The 18,838-nt window shown below is 62.0% G+C and overlaps 1 protein-coding gene across 1 annotated transcript in view; it reads left to right on the forward strand.

Annotated features, from left to right (window-relative positions):
* RGS12 (regulator of G protein signaling 12) overlaps nucleotides 1-15,353 on the forward strand; it is a 128,305-nt gene extending 112,952 nt beyond the window's left edge. The window contains exons 6-16 of the mRNA XM_007953522.1: nucleotides 90-233; nucleotides 1,028-1,207; nucleotides 1,479-1,632; nucleotides 3,270-3,346; nucleotides 5,781-5,972; nucleotides 6,272-6,345; nucleotides 6,848-6,974; nucleotides 10,373-10,469; nucleotides 12,944-13,023; nucleotides 13,321-13,474; nucleotides 14,908-15,353. Coding sequence (XP_007951713.1) covers nucleotides 90-233; nucleotides 1,028-1,207; nucleotides 1,479-1,632; nucleotides 3,270-3,346; nucleotides 5,781-5,972; nucleotides 6,272-6,345; nucleotides 6,848-6,974; nucleotides 10,373-10,469; nucleotides 12,944-13,023; nucleotides 13,321-13,474; nucleotides 14,908-15,353 — 1,725 coding nt within the window. The remainder of the gene's footprint in view (nucleotides 1-89; nucleotides 234-1,027; nucleotides 1,208-1,478; nucleotides 1,633-3,269; nucleotides 3,347-5,780; nucleotides 5,973-6,271; nucleotides 6,346-6,847; nucleotides 6,975-10,372; nucleotides 10,470-12,943; nucleotides 13,024-13,320; nucleotides 13,475-14,907) is intronic.
* The last annotated feature ends 3,485 nt before the right edge of the window (nucleotides 15,354-18,838 follow it).

An 18,838-nucleotide genomic window follows, 5' to 3' on the forward strand; every position in this document is an offset into this window, starting at 1 on the left:
CGGTCAGACACAGGGACACAGCAGTCACCGTGCAGAGCACACACGGGCCAGGCCTGCAGCCAGCAGTCGGCTCACAGTATCCCTGTTAGCTCTCCTACAGGGCCCGCGAGATTTTCACTAAGTTCCTGTGCAGCAAAGCCACCACCCCAGTCAACATTGACAGCCAGGCACAGCTGGCAGACGACATCCTCAATGCCCCGCACCCCGACATGTTCAAGGACCAGCAGCTCCAGGTACTGTGTGACATCCCCGCTCCTCCAAGGCTCCTGGCCAGGGCTGGGGGGGGGAAGGGCTAGCCCTTCGTGAGAGGGCGCATGTACTCAGCTCCCAGGCGGAGAGGGGAGTTGCCGGCCAGGGTGGTGTGGGTTGGGAGGCGTCTGTGTTGTAATGCCCACAGGGCTTGGGCTCAGAGGGGGCCAGTGGATGCGAGGCTTCCAAGGTTCACCAAAGCAGCAGCCTTGGACCCTGCGGGTGGACACACAGTCAGCTGTCCCCAGCTCATCACCTGCACTTACATGGCCACATGCACATGTTTTCATGTGTGATAATACACGTACATCTGGATGTTTTAAAATGCCGTAACATCTCTGTGATGAAAAAAACGTACCTGAGGCATTTTTTGGTATTGAGAGCATGTGTTCCCAGACTCCTACCACCCCTTCAGACACTAGTCCGTTAGAGTCACAAGAGGCCCGTCAACAAACAGATTGCAGGACAAGGGAAGCTTGGGCAGGGCTGGCTCCCACAGATGGCCGGTCACATGGGTCCTGCTCTTAGCTGACAGAGTCCGGGTTCCGGAGCTTCTTTCTGAGTCGGGCGTGGGACTGGCTTATCTCAGTCCTCCGAGTGGCAGGGTGTCCAGGTGGGGAGGAAGAACAGCCAGCCGTGAGGGACAGTGGGAAGTGGCTCCCAGGGCCAGGCATCTGGTGGGGGACGGTGCCCCTCTGTAATGACTGCAGGCTCCTGGCTGCATGGCGGCAGGGCTCCCCGACTCTGGCCTCTGCTTTGTGCTGCATTGACCCCTCAGATTTTCAACCTGATGAAGTTCGATAGCTACACGCGCTTCCTCAAGTCTCAGCTGTACCAGGAATGCATCCTGGCCGAGGTGGAGGGCCGCTCGCTGCCGGACGCACACCAGGTGCCCAGCAGCCCGGCCTCCAAGCACAGTGTTGGCTCAGACCACTCCAATGTCTCCACACCCAAGAAGGTACCTGCTGGCCCAGCGGCCCCTCAGGTGACCCGGGGGAGGTGAGAGTCGTGGTGGGAAGTCCATTCACACTCCTCAGCCTTGAAGGGGCTTTATGCTGAGACACTGAGCTGGTGGTGGGAGGGGTTCCAGCAGGCTTTTCCTGCCTCTTGAAGGTTCTAGATGATTCTGCAGGGCATTTGCACAGCTAGTTAGTATTGGTGATGGGCTCCATCACTGTGATGCTAAGTACCGTCACATCACGTTGACTGAGTGTTTCATCTGATGACAGTTAAGTGGAAAGTCAAAGTCCGGCAGGTCCCTGAATGAAGATATAGGGGAGGAGGACAGTGAGAAGAAGCGGAAGGGACCGTTTTTCTCCTGGTCAAGGAACCGGAGCACGGGGCGGTCGCAGAAGAAGAAAGAGCACGGTGACCATCCCCACGGTGGGTGTGTGGCGCCTGTGGCTGTAACATGGACGCGTGTGGGAGGAGACGGCAGTGTGCTTGCGTGCCTAGCCCGGGGGAGGCAGGCCAGCCAGGGTGCGGAGGGCTCCCGTCGATCCAGAGATAAGAGGAAGGTGGGCGCAGGCAGGCGAGCACACGCCCAGCTTGGCTGACAGCCGTGTGGCCCTTGAGGGCGCCCTGCAGCCGGGCAGGCGAGGCTCTCTGGGGAGTGGGGCAGAGAAAGATGAAAACGCCTTGCCGCCAGACCCCAGCAAGCGTAAAGGGGGCCCTGGGGGTGGGGGAGTGATGAAGCTGTACTGCCGGCCCAGGGGTCGTTGGTTCCAGCCAGTGAGGGGGTCACCACAGCGTTACTGTGACAATAGCCCCTGTAGCTCTGGCCCCTGCCAAACACCTGGTACGTTTAGGACTCTCATCAGAGTACTCATCAGAGTAGCCTGAAGAGTGGCATTTGCACCCTTGTCACAGAAGAAAGGGTGAGGGCTTCTCCCTGGGCTGGCAGCCCATGCTGGCGGGTCACGCTGTGGCAACCGGTGCGGGTGCCACACTCGCGGGTCACGCTGTGGTGGCCAGTGCGGCGCACGATCTCGGGTCACCCTGTGGCAACCGGTGCGGGTGTCACACTCGCGGGTCACGCAGTGGTGGCCGTGCGGCCCAGGATCTCGGGTCACGCTGAGGCAGCCGGTGCGGGTGCTTTTCTGGAAGGGAAGGGCTTCAGGAGTGGAGCTTCCCAATGGGGCACATGCGGCTTCCCAGTACCTGGGAGACGGGGGTGCCAACAGTCGTCCATCCACTAGAGGAGGACCCCAAGGCCAGGGCCCCAAACCTGACAGGTGGGGGTGCCAAACCACCCACATCCACCCACTCGATCAAGACCCCAAGGCCAAGACCTTGACCTGGAAGACAGTGAGGAGCCGCCTGGCAATGGTGATTCCAGGGCCTTCGAAGTCCTACCTCAGTTGGCTTGGGTGGGGCCTGGGCATCTACTGTTGATGGAAGGTGGGCCAGTGATCCTGAAGGCCACGGGGACTCAGGACCACTGCCCTGGCATCCCCTACACCCCCAGGCCCTGGGCCAACTTGGGCGGGGAGGCTATGTGGACAAATCATTCTCTGCCAGCATCACAAGCCCAAGATGACAATCAGTTCAAGTCCGTGGTGACTTCTGATCACAAGAAAAAGATGGGGGAACAAGTCACTCGTAAAGACAGTGACCAGCTGCCACTGCGGTTAGGCGTGTTTGCTGCTGCCCACTGGGGTGGCTGTCACTGGGCCGAGACACCACGTGTAGAAATCAACACGCCCCAGGGTAGACGAGAGAGGGTCTGGAGGCCTGTACTGGGTGTGAGCCAGCCCTGCTACAGGATCTCAGCCAGGCGCAGGGCCATGTGTCTGCTCGGCCAAGGGCAGCCATGTTTCTGGGACCTGGGCTCCATGTCCATGGCTTCTGGCTTCCATGGCAGGAAGAAACACTTGGCTGTCTCCTGAGGGGTGTAGGTTGGTCTCCGTCCTCTGTCTGCACCTGTGCAGCTGAAGAGGGGGGTTGGGAGGACCAAGCAAACGGGGCTTTGGTGTGAAGGGCGCACAGGGGACCCATCTGCATCCCTGTCCCCCACACAGACTCTCCTCATGCCAACGGAGGCCTGTGCCGCAGGGAGTCCCAGGGCTCTGCGTCCTCTGCGGGGAGCCTCGACCTGGTAAGTGTCCACCCCTTCCTGCAAGGGGCCGGGGCTCAGAGGTGACTGCTGGACCAGCGTCACTGTGTGGCCAGCTGCTCAACCCGGCTGTGTCCTCTTGGTAAAGGAATGGCGCCCTGGTCACCACAAGCAGATGTGTGCACTCGTCCGTATGCAGACGCGTGTGCTCGTCCAGGTGCAGATGTGTGCTTGTCCAGGTGCAGACATGTGTGTTCATCTTGTGCAGACGTGTGCTCATCCAAGTGCACACGTGTGTACTCGTCCAGGTGCAGATACGTGTGCACTAGTCTGTGTGTAGACATGTGTGTTCATCGGTATGCAGACATATATGTGCTCCTCCAAGTGCACACGTGTGTACTCATCCAGGTGCAGACATGTGTGCACCTATCCATGTGTAGACGTGTGTTAATTTGTGTGCAGACGTGTGTGCCACCCATGTGCAGATGTGTGCTCATGCATGTGTAAACATGTATAGATTGTGTACTCATTTGTGTGCAGACATGTATAGATGTGTGTGTGCTCATCCATGTGTGGACGCTTGGGGTGGAGCTTTGAAGTGGAAACAGACGGTGACAGGAAGCCCTTTTGAGATAGGCGAACAGGAGGGACAGCCCACTGGAAGGGAGAAGCTGGGCTACTCTGTGGCCATGAGCACGACTGCTGGCAGAGGGCCCTTTCCTAGGCGCCTGGGTGGTGGGCCCCCTGCCTGACAGAGGCATTGGTCGCTGCCTGGTGGCCACTGCTCGTGCAGGCTGAGCCCCGGGAAGGCCAGGGCTGTCTCTGGGAGCTGATGGTGTGTCTGGAGGGCAGCTGTCTCCCTCAAGAGCAGAAGCTTCTACGTCCTTTGGTTCTTGCTCAGTTACTGCCTCTTACGCCTCCACTCAGAGCAGGGAACTTGGGAACCGGTGGCTTTGTCCGTGTGTCCCTATCTCATTAACACGTGTTCCCAGTGTGGGCCGGGGCTGGGGAGCCCAAGTCCTCTGAGCCCAGCTTTCCTCTCCCCTGCTGTTGGCTCGTCTGGTCTTCTGTGAGGCACTGGGTAGGATGTAGATGCCATGGTCTCTCAGCTGCCTGTCAGCTGATAGGACTTTGGAAGCTTATGACGTCCAGTGTCTTAGTCATTCAAATTGCCAAGCCGTGTGGTTAACCTGCAGCTTTCTCTCTGCTGGAATGACAGCAGGCACCGTTGGAAGCTACGCTGCCTGAAAACCACCTGGAAACTCGGTGGTTTAAAACACCCTATTTCTCAGTGCTCTGAACCTGCAGCCGACGGGGGCCCTACTGACCTCGGGTGCCCTCATCATGCGTCAGCTGAGCAGCTGGCAAAAGGTGGCCTCGCTCATGCGTCCGGCCCCAGGCCTCCAGCCAAGAGGCCAAGGGGTTGGGAGGGCCTACAGAGGGGCCAGAGGAGAAGCAGAGAGTGGGGGCCGGCGCCCCAGACTGCTGGCCACCCTAGGTTCTGTCTCGGGTCTTCAGAGTGCCACCGTCCACCCCCACTGCCACACGGTTAGAGACAGCCCTCCCGCCACCGCGTTCATTGTGGCTGGCGGCCCGAAGGGTGTCTGGGAGACTTCGTCTGCCCTGGAGGGCCGAGATAAGGCCCCTGATAGCATGATGTCTGCTCACCATCCTGAGGGGAGCCAGCGGAGTGGGGCCCGTGGTCAGTCAGTGTCTGTTTAGGGCTCAGGGAAGACTGGTACGGCAGCCTGGAGCCAGGTGAAAGGCTTAGGCTTACTTGCACAGCCCTCTGGCTCAGCCCCTGTCCCTACAGAGCAGTCTATGTGATTGACTAGGGGTGCGGGTGTCATGGGCAAGCATGGGGTGGCAGCGTGTGGGCATCTTGGGTGGGCATGGGGCCACAGTGTGTGGGTGTCATGGGTGGGTGTGGGGCCACAGGATGTAGGTGTCATGGGCAGGCATGGGGCAGCAGGGTGTGGGTGTCTGGGCGGGTGTGGGGCAGTGGGGTGTGGGTGTCTGGGTAGGCGTGGGGCAGCAAGGAGTTGGCGTCATGGGCGGGTATAGGGAGTCGGGGTGTGGGCATCATGGGCGGGCGTGGGGTGGCAGGGTGTGGGCATCATGGGCGGGCATGGGCACAGGTATGTTGGGTAGATGTGGGAACGGGGTATGGGCCTTGTGAGCAGGTGCAGGCATCGTGGGTAGGCGTGTGACAGCCGGGTGCGGGCATCGTGAGTGGGCATGGGGCAGCCGGGTGCGGGTATCGTGGGCAGGCATGGGGTGGCAGAGCATAGGCGTCTTAGGCAGACGTGAGGCAAGGGCATTGCAAGTGGGTGTGGGTGGTGGTACTGGGGCTTTGTGAGTGGGTGTGGGGTGGCAGGGTGCATGGGTTGTGATGTACATGGGGCAGCGATTTGACAGCTGGTCCCCACGCCCCAGGCGAGCTTGGCCCTGAACTGTGTTCACATGCTCTCCCTAGGCAGAGGTCTGCAGGGCCCCAGGGCCTGAGCAGGAGAAGGCCAGGCACTGCCGCGTGCACCTCCCGAATGGCACGGCCTGCACCGTGCCCGTCAGGACGGGTACCTCTGTCAAGGAGGCTCTAACTGGGCTCTGCGAGCGGTACGGCATCAACGGGGCGGCTGTGGATCTCTTCCTTGTCGGTGGGGATAAGGTACGTGCACCTCCGCATTCCAGGGTCACGTCCTGCGGGAGAAGCAACGTGTCTCGTCACCACGTGAACCTGTCAGTGCTTGCCCCCGGGCCTCGTCACGCCCTGTGCCCCAGCTCCACGGGCGTTGGTGGCAGCCAGAGCGCGGTCGTTAGGCTGGGCTGCCGCACGGTCTGCATGCCAGTGTCGAGAGGCAGCCTGTGGCCGGGCCGTCGTGGGGCCTGCCCGTCGTCACTGCCTCCGTGCACTCGGGCGATGCCGGCCCTGCCCCTGCCGACTGTGTCTCTCTGGCCCCGTCCCAGCCTCTGGTGCTCCAGCAGGACAGCAGCATTCTGGAATCCAGGGAGCTGCGCCTGGAGAAGCGCACCCTGTTCCGGTGAGCATCAGCGGCTCGGCGTCACGGCCCCGGGGCTCTGGCCCACCGGGCTCCCTGGCCCTTCCTGTGTAGACATGCACCTGGCACCTGATGGGTAGTGGAGGGTGTCAACAGATCCCCCACCCCCACCAGGAGCTTGGCAAAGGGGTGGGGGAGGCTGAGGGGACCCCTTCGCAGCACCTAGGAACCCCAGGAGCCAGGGGACCCCTTTCCTCCCTGGCCCCAGGAGAGGAGGGGAGGCAGCGGGCTCCAATCATCTCATGTAGTGTGACTCCCACCCTGTGCCAGATGCCCCGTCCCCTGCTCAGCTCATTGCAAACCTAGAAAAGTCCCCTCCAGGCTTCTTCTCATCCGGAAGGAGGCCTTTGACATGCAGAAGCCAAGGCTGAATATGGGTGAGGGCATGAGGCCCGGTGCACCGTTGTCCGTCGTGGGCTTGGGGACTGGAAAATGACGTACATTTGCAGCAGATAGTCTCTCTCTCCTCCCCATCTCCCCACAGGCTGGATCTTGTTCCCATTAACCGGTCAGTGGGACTAAAGGCCAAACCCACCAAGCCGGTCACAGAAGTGCTGCGGCCTGTGGTGGCCAAGTACGGCCTGGACCTGCGTGACCTCACCGTGCGGCTGGTGAGTGCCCCCACACTCTGCACTGCGTCTGCACCCACTCTCCAATGGACACCGGTGCCTACTCTGTGCTTCATGGTGCCCCGTCTGGGTGCCCTCTGCTCTACTCACAGAGGGGTGCCTGGTGGACACTGGTGACAGTCTGGAAGACATGTCCGGTGTCCTCCAAAGCTCAGGACTAGGGAGGTGGCCTCTGCCCCCCTATTCTGCCCCACCAGGTGGAGGCGATCCTGATCACATGTGCCATGGTCATTCTTAACAGGGTTTTGGGTTGATGTTGAGGTAAAGGTCCCAGGTTAATGCTGAGGTAAAGGGTCTCAGGTTGACAGTTGAGGCGAGGGGTCTCGGGTTGATGGTTGAGGTGAGGGGTCTCGGGTTGACGGTTGAGATGAGGGGTCTCAGGTTGACGGTTGAGGTGAAGGGTCTCGGGTTGACAGTTGAGGTGAGGGGTCTTGGGTTGATGGTTGAGATGAAGGGTCTGGGGTTGATGCTGAGGTATGAAAGGTCCTGGGTTCACAGTTGAGGTGAGGGGTCTCAGGTTGACGGTTGAGGTGAAGGGTTTCAGTATGACATTTGAGGTGAAGGGTCTCAGGTTGATGGTTGAAGTGAAGGGTCTCGTGTTGACGTTTGAGGTGAGGGGGCTCAGGTTGACATATGAGGTGAGGGGTCTTGGGTTGACGGTTGAGGTGAAGGTCCCGGGTTGATGCTGAGGTGAGGGTCTCGGGTTGACGTTTGAGGTGAGGGGTCTCAGGTTGACGTTTGAGGTGAGGGGCCTCGGGTTGATGGTTGAGGTGAAGGGTCTCAGTTTGATGTTTGAGGTATAGCTTTAGTCCAAAACCAAAAAAACCAAACTCCCTCCCATTGAGTCGGATCCGACTCACACCGACCCCTCCTTGGATTTCTGAGGCGGTACCTCTATGGAAGAAGATCACCCAATCTTCCTTCCGAGGAGTGGCTGGTGGGTTTGAGCCGCCAGCCTTCTGGTGAGCAGTCAGATGCCTTAGGTACTATGCCACCAGAGCTCCCAGCTTCAGTACAGGAAACCAAAATAAGAAAAACAATGAGAAAAAGGCAGCCAGTCTCTACAGCTGACAGATGGGGTCAGGGGACCATCAAAGCTGGCAGCGCCACACACCTGTGGACACTGAGGTGGCTGCCGGGCATCTGGCTGACATTGTAGCTGCTTACCTCATTTAATGTCCATAGTCCTCACCTACACTTTCTAGACTTAGAATGAGGATGGCACTGCCAAGCAGGCCACCATTGTCAGTGGGTGAGGTTCAGGAATAAAGATGTTTGGGGACAGGTGGAAGCTGACGTGTTGGAGGGCAGGCCTCTGGGGCCTTGGTCCCTGTGCTCAGAGGGCGTGGCCTGTGAGGCCTCACCTGCACTGACGGGAAGTGACTGTCCTGCACTCCACGTGGAAGTGTGCGCCACAGCTTCCCTCCAAAGTGCCATCCATCAGTGATTGCTTGTGTTTCCCTTTCTTTGTAAACCTTGACCGGGGCTGTAATTTCATGTATGTTTAGGATTTTAATTTTCTCTGAAACTGGCTCCAAAATTATTCACGAACTCTGAAGTGAAGAAAGGAAAATGTTCAATTATTTACAGCCACCGGCTCCCAAGAGTAACCTGACACGGTTTCCCACATGCTCGGCTCATTGGACTAAGCCGGCCAGCCCTGCTCTGGAAGGTGTCAGAGAGGGGGCGTGGCCGGAGGGAGGGGCATGGCTGAGAAGGGGCGTGGCCAGAGGGCAAGGCCTGCTGGAGTAGAAGTGCCTGCAGGGGCCATGGCTGGAGAGGGGCCGGGCTGGGCCGCAGTGGACCTCCTGCCCTGCTGTGCTGGGCCTCTGCCACCCCGAGCCCCGCCACCTCAGCCTACCTTCGGTAAAATGGTGTTTGGGGCTAGCACCGAGCCCAGGAGCAGGTCCTCCCCGGGCAGAGCGGTGAGCACAGGGCGTTAGACCAGATGGAGGCAGTGTGCGTCAGGAGCATTGGTGGCAGTGGGGAGTCCTTGTGGACTTGAGTTCTCTTTGGACGTGTTCCCGTCTGGTGACTTCTGTGGTTGTCAGCCAGCCCAGATGCCACGAGCAAGGCCAGCCTGTCAGCCGGCCCCTCCTGCTGCCACTGCAGGCTCTGGCGGGGCGCGGGGCTGCGGCCTCTTGGACCAGGCCCTCTGTAGGCCTCGCAGCACACTCCCACAGGCATCGACCACTTGTGCTACTCTCTGCTGTCCGACTTAACAATGCCAGCAAGAGGTTCACGTTTCGTTTCTCGGGGGGCTCGGCACATGCTCTGTCAGGGGAGAAGGGCTTCTGACCAGAGGCAGGGCTCTAGGTCCCTCACTCACGACTCTTCACGTGGACCTTGTGTGGTTGTGGGTGCTGTCGAGGGGCTCTGGCTCACAGCGACCCCGTCTGCAGCAGAAACCGCCCGTCCTGCGCCAGCCCCGCGGTCCTTGCTGAGCGTGAGCCCCTTATTGCAGCTGCTGTGTCAGTCCACCTTGTTGAGGGCCTTCCCCTTCTCCTCTGGCCTCCACTTGACCAAGCACGACATCCCTGTCCAGCGACCAGTCCCTCCTGACAGCAGGACCAAAGTAGATGAAACAGTCTCCCCGTCCTCGCTTCTGAGGAGTGTTCGGGCTGCACTTCTGAGACCAGTCCTTGGACCTGATGTAGCTCTGCTTTCAAATCAGGTGCTTTTGCTTCTTGGTTTACAAAATGAAAGCATTTTACCTTCAGCGACCACCGCGGGAGTGGCTTTATGCTTTCAGGCGAGCCATTCCCTAGAGGGGAGCCCCTGGGTGCTGCAGACGGTTACCACGCTCAGCTGCCGACCGAGAGGTTGGAGACTCGAGTCCACCCAGAGGCACCACCACGACAGTCCTACTGATGGACTGAGAAGTCAGCCACGGAGGCCTGTTTTCTCCTCGCGGTCATGAGCCATGCTGAGAATTTGGTGCCAACTCAAGTGAACAGTCAGGAGAGTTTCTGTGCACACTTCAAAGCATCAGGGTGGTTGCCCAAAGCGTCTTCAGTGCTCGCCAGTGTTCTCCCTCTGGGTCTCAAACTGAGTGCAGTGCCACCAGCAGCCGTCACTCAAGTGACTCAGAAACAGCTCCGCCCTCGCCGGTTCTTCAGCATCTGAGGCCCAGACAGGGGTCAGTGGGTGGGAATCCCCAGTCAGTCCACGGCAGGAGCCCACGGCCAGGCCCTGGAGCCCTGGGGCACCCACACCTTGGCCGGCACCTCTGGGGTCATGTGGAGTTGGGGTGCCGGGAACGAGGGGCCACCTGGTGTGTGCTCACGCCAAGCCAGGGGGCAGTCTGGCTGTCAGGGCTGGGCCCCTGCAGCTATTCTGGCCTAGCCAGACGAGCTAGTAACTGCCATCTCCACCTTTAGAGTGGCGAGAAGACTCTCCTAGACCTCGGCGCCCCCATTTCCAGTCTGGACGGACAGCGGGTTGTGCTGGAGGAGAGGGACCCCTCCCGGGGGAAAGGTGAGTGGGCCTGCCTTCCAGCACTCGGGTCCCTCCCCATCTCCAGCTCACGAAGACCCCAGCCTCCTGCCCGTCCTGGCCTTCCCAGGACAGAGCCCGGCATCTGTGGCTAAGACGCCAGCCTGCCAGGCCCTGAGCCCTTACCTCGTAGGGCAGCCCCATCCCTCAGTGCTTAGACACAGAGCCAGCAGGGCTCCGGGTCCTCCCAGCTGTCTGGTACCAGGGCCACACACGGGCTGAGTTGGGCTGGGACCTCGGGGCAGTTTAACACGGTGTTTCTCAAGCTGACCATCTAAGGGGCACAGACTAGTCCTGATGGGACAGGAGGCTCCCCGGACGAGGGGGATGAGGGCTGTGCTTCCCAAGGATATGACCTGGGGCCAGGAAGTCGCTCAGCCTCCCTGTGTCTTCTCAGCTGTGAGAGGAGTGACAGTCCCTGCCGGGCCCACACCCAGCGTGCTCTGAGGGGCTAACGAAATGAGTTCACGTGTGGGAGCACTTTTACCACACATGCGAGGGTGTGTTCACCACACAGATGAAGCCATGTTCACCACACACTTGAAGGTGTGTTCACCACATGTGAGGGCTTGTTCACCATACACCTGAAGGTGTGTTCACCACACGTGAGGGCGTGTTACCACACAGATGAAGGCATATTCACCACATGTGAGGGTGTTTTCCACACGTGAGGACATGTCCACCACATGTGAAGACATGTTCATACATGTGAGGGTGTATACCACATGTGAGGGCATGTTCACACACGAGGGCATGTTCACCACACACGTGAGGGCACTTTCACCACATGCATGAGGGTGCATTAAATACATGCATAAAAATAATTTCACCACACGTGTGAGCACATTCACCACACGCATGAGGGCATGTTCAACATGCACAAAAGTACTTCAGACGTGAGGGCATGGTCAGCAGACGTGAGGTTACATTCACACATGCGTGAGGGTACCCTGACCACTTGTTTGAAAGTTCTTAAACCACACAAATGAGGGTACTTTCCCCACACGTGAGGCTGTATTCACCACATGCATGTGGGAGTGTTCACATGTGAGAGCGTGTTCACCACACAGATGAGGGCACATTCACCACACACAAGGGTGCATTGACCACATGCATGAAAATACATTCACCACGTGAGGGCACATCCACGACATGAGTGAGGGCATGCTCAACAAGCGTGAAAGTACTTCCACCACACACATGCAGATACACTGAGGGTGTGTTCACCACAGACATGTCAAGACGTGTTTACCGCATGGGTGAGGGCACTTTGACTAGAAAATCTCACGGATGCTCTAAGTGGGAAATGGGGCCCTGGAGGTGTGGTGGCCTGGCCTGCACACAGAATGGCAGGTGGGGTGAGCGCGGGCACGTCTCCATCCAGCAGGCGTGCAGGCCGTGGGCCCCGCGCTCTGGCCTGTGCTGTAGCGACTGGTGTGTGATGAACCACACTTTACAGAGCTCTTTCCCACACGCGCCTTGATGGTAACACCAGGAGCTGTTGTCTTGGGTCAAAGAGCTGTGAGGAGCTGGGACGAGGACTCATCCTGTCCCGACATGACAGACACACGGACACACTGTAGAGGAGCCTGCACTCCTCTGCAGAAAACACACCTCTGCGTTAGAAAAGGTCACGTGGACTGGGGGGGTGGCTCAGAGAGTTTCAGAAACCCACGTGCCGTTTCCTAGGTTGTTACCCAGGTAGAAAGAGCTTGTCAGGGCCCATCGCAGGTGGCTGGCCTGCCCCGCCCTCCACACAGTGAGGACTCGGGATGGGTGTTTTGGGGCTCCTTTCAGCTCTGGAATGTGGCCCCGTGGTGTGAGGGGCAGAGCCTTCTCTTGTCCCTGGTTCCAGGCACCCACTGCCTTCAGAGCCGGGACCCGAGGCCCGTCCTGGGCACACCCTCGTGCCCTGGACAGGCGGCCAGGTGGGGTGGTCAGCATGTGTGGCCAGGCAGGTGTCTGGCAGGGCCTTCTGCTTGTGTGTGCACAGGTGAGTCCAGCAGGAGAACTGAGGTAGACCCCGCTCTCTGTAGAAACGGTGCAGTGGTCACATCTGACACCACTGTTGCCCAGAGGAGGGGCCCATGGCCCCCGATTGTGACAGCAGTGTGCAGGGGACACGTATGAAATCTCAGAGCCTTCCAACCACCCACAGCACGTTCACGCCACGTACAACCTGGAGGACGCTTTTCAGTAGCCTCCTTCCAGGGCCCCACGGAGCCGTGTCATCCCCAGCCCCGGCCACCACCACGTCTCGGCCCCAAAGCCGGCGGGAGGAGCGGGTGCTGCCGTTCGAGCCGGACGCTGCGGCCCACGCGGTGGCCTCTCCGGTTGCGTGACGTGCTCTGTTTCTCCACAGCTTTGCCGTCCAGACAGTAGAGTTGCGATTCTGGCTGAGTGTGCGGTTGGCTTGGCGACTTGCTTTAGTGATGACCTTGTCTCGTTTTGTTCAGTGTCCACAGAGAAACAGAAGGGGGCAGCAGGCAAGCACAGTGTAGCGGTAGAGCCGAGTTCCAGAAGCCACACAGCTACGGTAATTCACCTGCAACCTGGCGCAGGCCTGCTCCCTGTTCCGCGGGGCCGTGGCGCGCCCTGGGGCTCCCTCACGGGCTTGACCCCCCGGGTCTGGGCCTGGCCCCTGCTTCTGTGCGAACCCTCGGGCTGCCTCCTCTCCTGCAGTGGGGGTGGCTCTGCCTGACCTGTGCTGCTTGCCACCTGTCCTCGTCTCTGTCAGTGCGGCCTGTGTGCGGGCCTCCTTGTCTGTGACCGACGAAGCGGGTGCGCCTGTGTCGGAAACGGGAGTGGGACTTTGACTTTCCTTCTGATGCAGGGAGAGGAGAGGACGCTAGGCAAGTCTAACTCTATTAAGATAAAAGGCGAAAATGGAAAAAGTGCTAGGGAGCCCCGGCTTTCAAAGAGAGAAGAACCTATTGCAAAGATTGGGAAAAAAAAAAATCAGAAAATTAATTTGGACGAAGCGGAGGGTACGTGTACTTTTTAAAACTTGCACGTTTTCCAGTGGATGTCATGTCACTGTTGAAGCTCAGTCACCAAAACGCTTCTGGCCATTGGGCCCTTGGGTGGCTGCTGTCCCCATGACACCAAGCAGGCCCCCGCCCCCTGTGTGCTTGGGCCACTGCTACCACGTGGGCTTCAGGGACCCGGTGTCCACATGCCCGCTGCCCCTGACTCAGGGAGCCGCCACTGTAACAGTGCTGCTTGCACATGAGACCCCGAGGCCCCACCTGTTCACCCCTAGCCACCATCCTGTCTCCGGGTTCCATCGGTGTCTCGGGTCCCTCCTTTAGGGTCCACCTCCTGACACCACCCAGAGCCACCTACTCAGGCTGGGGCCCAGACATGAGGTAGGTTCAAAGGACCAGTGGGCAGCTCTGGTGGGGCAGGCACTGGTCGCTAGCCGGGCCTGCTTGGCCGCTGGATGTTCATCAGAGGCTGAGGACAGTCACGTGTGGCCAGGGGCCCATGGTCCCTGCATGTCCCTGAGGCCTCCGGGGCTGGCGACAGGAGCAGTGGAGAGACAGGGAGAGGAGACTTTCTGATCTCAGACTTCCTGCCCCAAGGCTCCTGACAGAGATGCTACCATGCAGTGAAAACAGCTGTTGCTGCGGCCTGAGTTTTGCCCGGGGAGTACCCCCTGGGCAGCTGGGGCGCCCCACAGAACACACAGCCCATAGCCTCTCCCTCAGCCTTTGGAGGCCATGAAAACACGCATTAATACACGGTCCTGGGAGCCGCTGGCGCCAGGGTCTAGACGCCAGGTGATCCTCAGAGCTGAGAGTTAGTGTACCCACGGGAGCAGACTCAGGGTTGACCCCACTTGCTGTCTGAACGGGGCACTCAAGTTGCATTGCAACCCAGCTGCGGTACTGGAAGGCAGTGTGTGGAGTGGCCGCCGGGGGTGCCTGGGGACAGGTGACCCGGCCAGGAGCTCCCAGCGACAGCCTCTCTAGGAGTGTGTTGGCCCGTTTGTTCTCCTCGCCTCCCGTGAGCCCAGGGGGACCACCCTGTGCTGAGAGTGGGGACCCCAAGAGGCAGGAGCCTCTGCCACCAGTCTCAGGGGCTCCTTGCCCCCGCCCCCCAGACAGGTTCCCAGCCCCTGATGTCCTCCAGGCCTCGGGTTGGGGGCTGCAAGTGCGAGGGTCCAGTCAGGCTACCTGTACCCCGTCCTGAGTGGGGAGCCAGGCCATGGGGCCCAGAGCATGCAGCCTCTCACCAAGACCCCTCCGGGTGTGGCTGCTGTGTCCTGAGCAGGCCTAGCGGGCTTGTGGCGCTCGTGCCCTTCCAAGGGGAGAGTCCCGCCAGCCGCCCGCGCGAGCGCAGCGCAGGGCCGTCCGGACTCGGCCGGCCGCGGGGATCCGTGCGTTCTAAACGCGGTCCGCGTGCGTTTCCTTCCTAGAGTTTTTTGAGCTCATTTCCAAAGCTCAGAGCAACCGGGCAGATGACCAGCGCGGGCTGCTGAGGAAGGAAGACCTGGTGCTGCCCGCGTTCCTCCGCCTGCCGCCCGCCGCGGCCCAGGGCCCGAGCAAGAGGCTGGGCAAGAGCCGCAGCCAGGACAGCGCCGCGCCGCCCGGCGAGAGCCCCGCCAGCAGCCCCGGCTCGGCCGGCAGCCCGCCCGGGCAGCCCCCCGCCGCGCAGGTCTGGCGGCGACAGTCGCGGGAGGTGGTGGGCGCGCAGAGCCCGCAGGAGGAGCCCGCCGCCGACCTGACGCTGGTGGCCGAGGGCCACCTCAGCAGCCCCAGCTGCAGCCTGCTGCCCGGGCCGCCCGCCGGCGCGCCCCCAGCGCCGCGGCCGGACGCGCAGGACACGCCGGGAGCCCAGAAACCAGGTACCTCCAGAGTGTGACCCGACCCGACTCGCCGCCGCCGGTCCCCGACCGTGGGCCTCTGCGCTGGGGACCGGACGCTTCCGGAGAGCGCCCCCTCCCGGCGCCCGTCCTTCACGTGGCAGGGGCGGCGCGTCTCGGGGCGGGGCAGCGGCGGTGCCCGGCGCAACAGGCTCTGTAGCGGAAGAGGGCCGGTGCGCCGCCCTGGCGGGCCCCGTGCGGCGCTGGCGGCCGCGCGATGGCGCCCTGGGGCCATGACCGCCCCCTCGGCTCTGTCCTCGCCTCAGGGTCGCCTCCCACAGCTGACCCCGGTTGGGAGCCGGAACGGCATTTCCCGCCTTCCAGGCGCGTAGAGGGCGCCGGGCTGACTCGTGCTGCAGGGCAGGGGGCCGAGCGCCTTTCCCGGGAGAAGCCCCTACCTGGGCGCGCCCCTGTGTCCTGCATGCCGTCCTCCGCCATCGCGGCCCTGGGGCTTCCCCGCTCTGCTCTGTGGCTCCCGAGTGGCCGTCGCCCGTGTCTCGTCTGCTCTTCCAGAGAAATAAATGCAGCGCTCGCCACCGGACCGCCTGGACGCTTCTTCCTCCTTCCCTGTAGGACGCCGCAGGGCAGCGTCATCGGGGAGAGTGACACGTTTGTAGGGAACTAGACGGAACATTCGGGCTTGGGTTCCCTGCCTGTCCCAGCCGAGCTGCTGAGCTCCGTGCCCCAGGCACGGGTGGGTGACGGGGGACATCGGGTCCCTTCACAGGGACTGGGGGGGCACACGAGTCCTGTGCCCCGTTCCCTCACCATTTCAGCCACCACACCTGAGAGCCACGCGCTGCGGCCATGCCTCACCGCCTCTGCCACCTGGCCTAGCCCTCATCCCTCTGGGGGTTTCCGTGGAAGGAGGGTGTGGGCTGGCGTGTGCCTCCGTGCCAGGTCAAAGGCCGGCGAGTCCGAGCTCCTCACTCGCCTCACGGCCCCTCTCCGTGTCAGCGCGGGTGCACACCGGCAGGACCCAGGGCTTGCCGGCGTTTGCCGCCCCGAGGGAGGGCAGGCGCCCTGTGTGGGCGTCCCTCGTGGCCGTGGCAGCTCCTCTGTTGCCGTCCTGAGGGCAGTGGGGGCGGGGATATAGCCAAGGTGACCGCCCCTGGCCAGGCTTTGCCGCGGCCACTGTGGGCCTCCTGGGTGGGCCCGGCTTGGCCCTCAGGCTCCGTCCTGGGAGGAGAAGGGGCAAGGATAGGCCCAGGGTTTCTCCTTGGTTTCAACAACTACTGGGGCCATTTCTTAACCAGGATCCCACGACCCACCGTCCGGTAGAAGCGGTACAGCGGGGGGGTGCGCCGGCTCCACACCCCACAGTGCTGGACCGGACGGTGTGACGAGCTGCCGGGAGCGTGCCCGGAAACAGGGAGGGCGTCTCTCTGAGAGCCGGGCTCCGTGTCCCCCAGCCCTCGGTGCCAGCTCCCATGCGCGCGTCCCAGCCTGGCCAGTGAGCCAGCCAGTCGGGAGGGCCTGCTGGGGGAAATGGTGGTGTGGGCACCCAGCGTGAGATGGAAGACACGCGGACAGGCAAGGTGAGTGGGGGAGGGGCCCGCGGGGTGTCCCCCTCACCCAGGGCCCCAGTGGCAGGTACCTCTGGGTGGCCCAGCATTCTAGGCGCCCCAGGTCCCAGCCTCTGGGCTTGCCTGGTCGAGGCTAACACGTGTTCATGGGCTGGGGACACCTGGCTCCCCGCCCCTCCTGCTCCCTCACTTCCGGCTCCTGCCTTCCTCCTGGCCTCACACCCCACGCTGGAGACCCGCAGTGGTCCACCCGCCTGCCCCCCACACCCCCACACCCCGAACCAGGCCCTGCCTTACCTGCCTGCCTTCCATGGTTGTGACTTGTATCGGGGTCAGGGCTGGCTCCCCCCTCACTTCGTCCCCTCTACCCTGGAACTGCAACCCACGCCCAGCCATAGCTCCACCCAGCTCCGGTCCCTGCGCCCCTCCATGCCACCCCGCTCGCAGCACAGACATCACCCATCTTGGGCCCCTGTGCCCCCTCATGTCACCCCACCCCCCTCCAGGGTGGCCCCAGCATGTCCCTCCGCCTGCACACAAAGCTGTCCCCGAAGCCGGGGGTTGGGCTCCGGAGAAGCAGGGCAGGGGAGCTTGCTGGTAGACCAAGAAAGGGCTTCCTGTCTGGGGGAAGTCGGGGCATCTGCAAGAGGGGGAACCGGGCGAGTTCTTGCCTGTGGTAGAATCTCCCCCTATAGCCTGCTCAGGTGTCCTGTCCCCCCCCACACACACCCACCTGCAGTGGCAGAAGCCCTCCCAGGGGCCTGGAGACGACACCCACCTCTAGGCTCCCTACGAGGCGTCTGCTGCGAGCAGATGTGACAGGAATCCCTTCGGGGGTGGGACAGCCCAGGGCCCTCCACCCGCTGCAGGCCGCTGGTGGGCCACCCGCTGCCGGGGTCCCCATTCTGGGGCTGCACTGAGTCCCCTTGGCCCCACTGCCAGTCGACCTCTCCAGGCAACCGGGCAGGGCCTAGAAACTCCCTCCTGGCAGGTGCCCAGGCCAGCAGCCTGGGGTCGTCCCGGTCTCTCCCCATCACCGCCCCCTGTCCGCAGCCTGTCGGCCCCCAGCAGTCCCGCCAGGTCCCAGGGTCCACGCCTCTTCCTGACGCCCTGCTGGGCCCCCCGGGGTCTGTGGCCCGCAGTCTGCGGGGTGTCCCCTGCGACCCCCATCCCCGTTCCTGCTGTTCTTAGAGACACTCCATGCTGCACCCGGTGGGTGCCAAGTGGCTCTCCATCTGGAGGAAGGACCGGAACCCAGCTCCCCCAGCACCGAGCCAGGGCCCCGCCTCCACCTGAGGATGCAGGAGTGGCACCAGCGAACCTGGCTGCCCCGTCTCCCCTGGGGTCTCAGGAGGCCAGAGTGGGTGGAGTGCTCAGAGCCAGCAAAGGACGTGGGTGACCTGCGACCTTGAGAGAGCCCTGCTCAGTGCTGCCGTGGGCCCCTCTGCTGGGGTGGGGCTCCAGCCCCCTCAAGGGGTTCCACCACTAGGTCTCTGTGTCCGTGAGAGCTTCCCAAGGGCAGTCAGGATGGCTCACCAGGGACGCGGCGGGGTGGCCTCAAAGGCCGTGAGGTACCCACTGCTTAGAGGGCCAGGGCCTGGGACCAGAGCGCATGCTGATGGATGGAAGGCTGTTAGGAGCCTGGAGGGTTGGCGCTTGGCTGTGAGCGCTGGGAAGGCTCAGGCGGGGCAGGCGGACGTCCCAAGGCAATAGGACGGCGGCTGTGTGAGAACTGGAGGGTCGGGTGCGAGGGTCAGGAGCAGAGGGGGCCACATATCTAAGTGTCAGGGACCGGGGCACATCGGACAGAGGTGCTGGAGTGACACTAGGGCTGGCATCTCGGACGTGAGGGGTCTGCTGCCTCGGCTGGCTCCCCGTGGCGCTGTCCCTGGGAGGAGGCCCACAGGCAGTCCTGGGCAGGCCCTGGCACGAGGCTGACGGGGCTGGTGCCGAGTCAG

This window comes from Orycteropus afer, unplaced genomic scaffold (genome assembly GCF_000298275.1).
Source record: "Orycteropus afer afer isolate SDZICR_OR568_19922 unplaced genomic scaffold, OryAfe1.0 scaffold00398, whole genome shotgun sequence".
Taxonomy (NCBI): Eukaryota; Metazoa; Chordata; class Mammalia; order Tubulidentata; family Orycteropodidae; genus Orycteropus; species Orycteropus afer.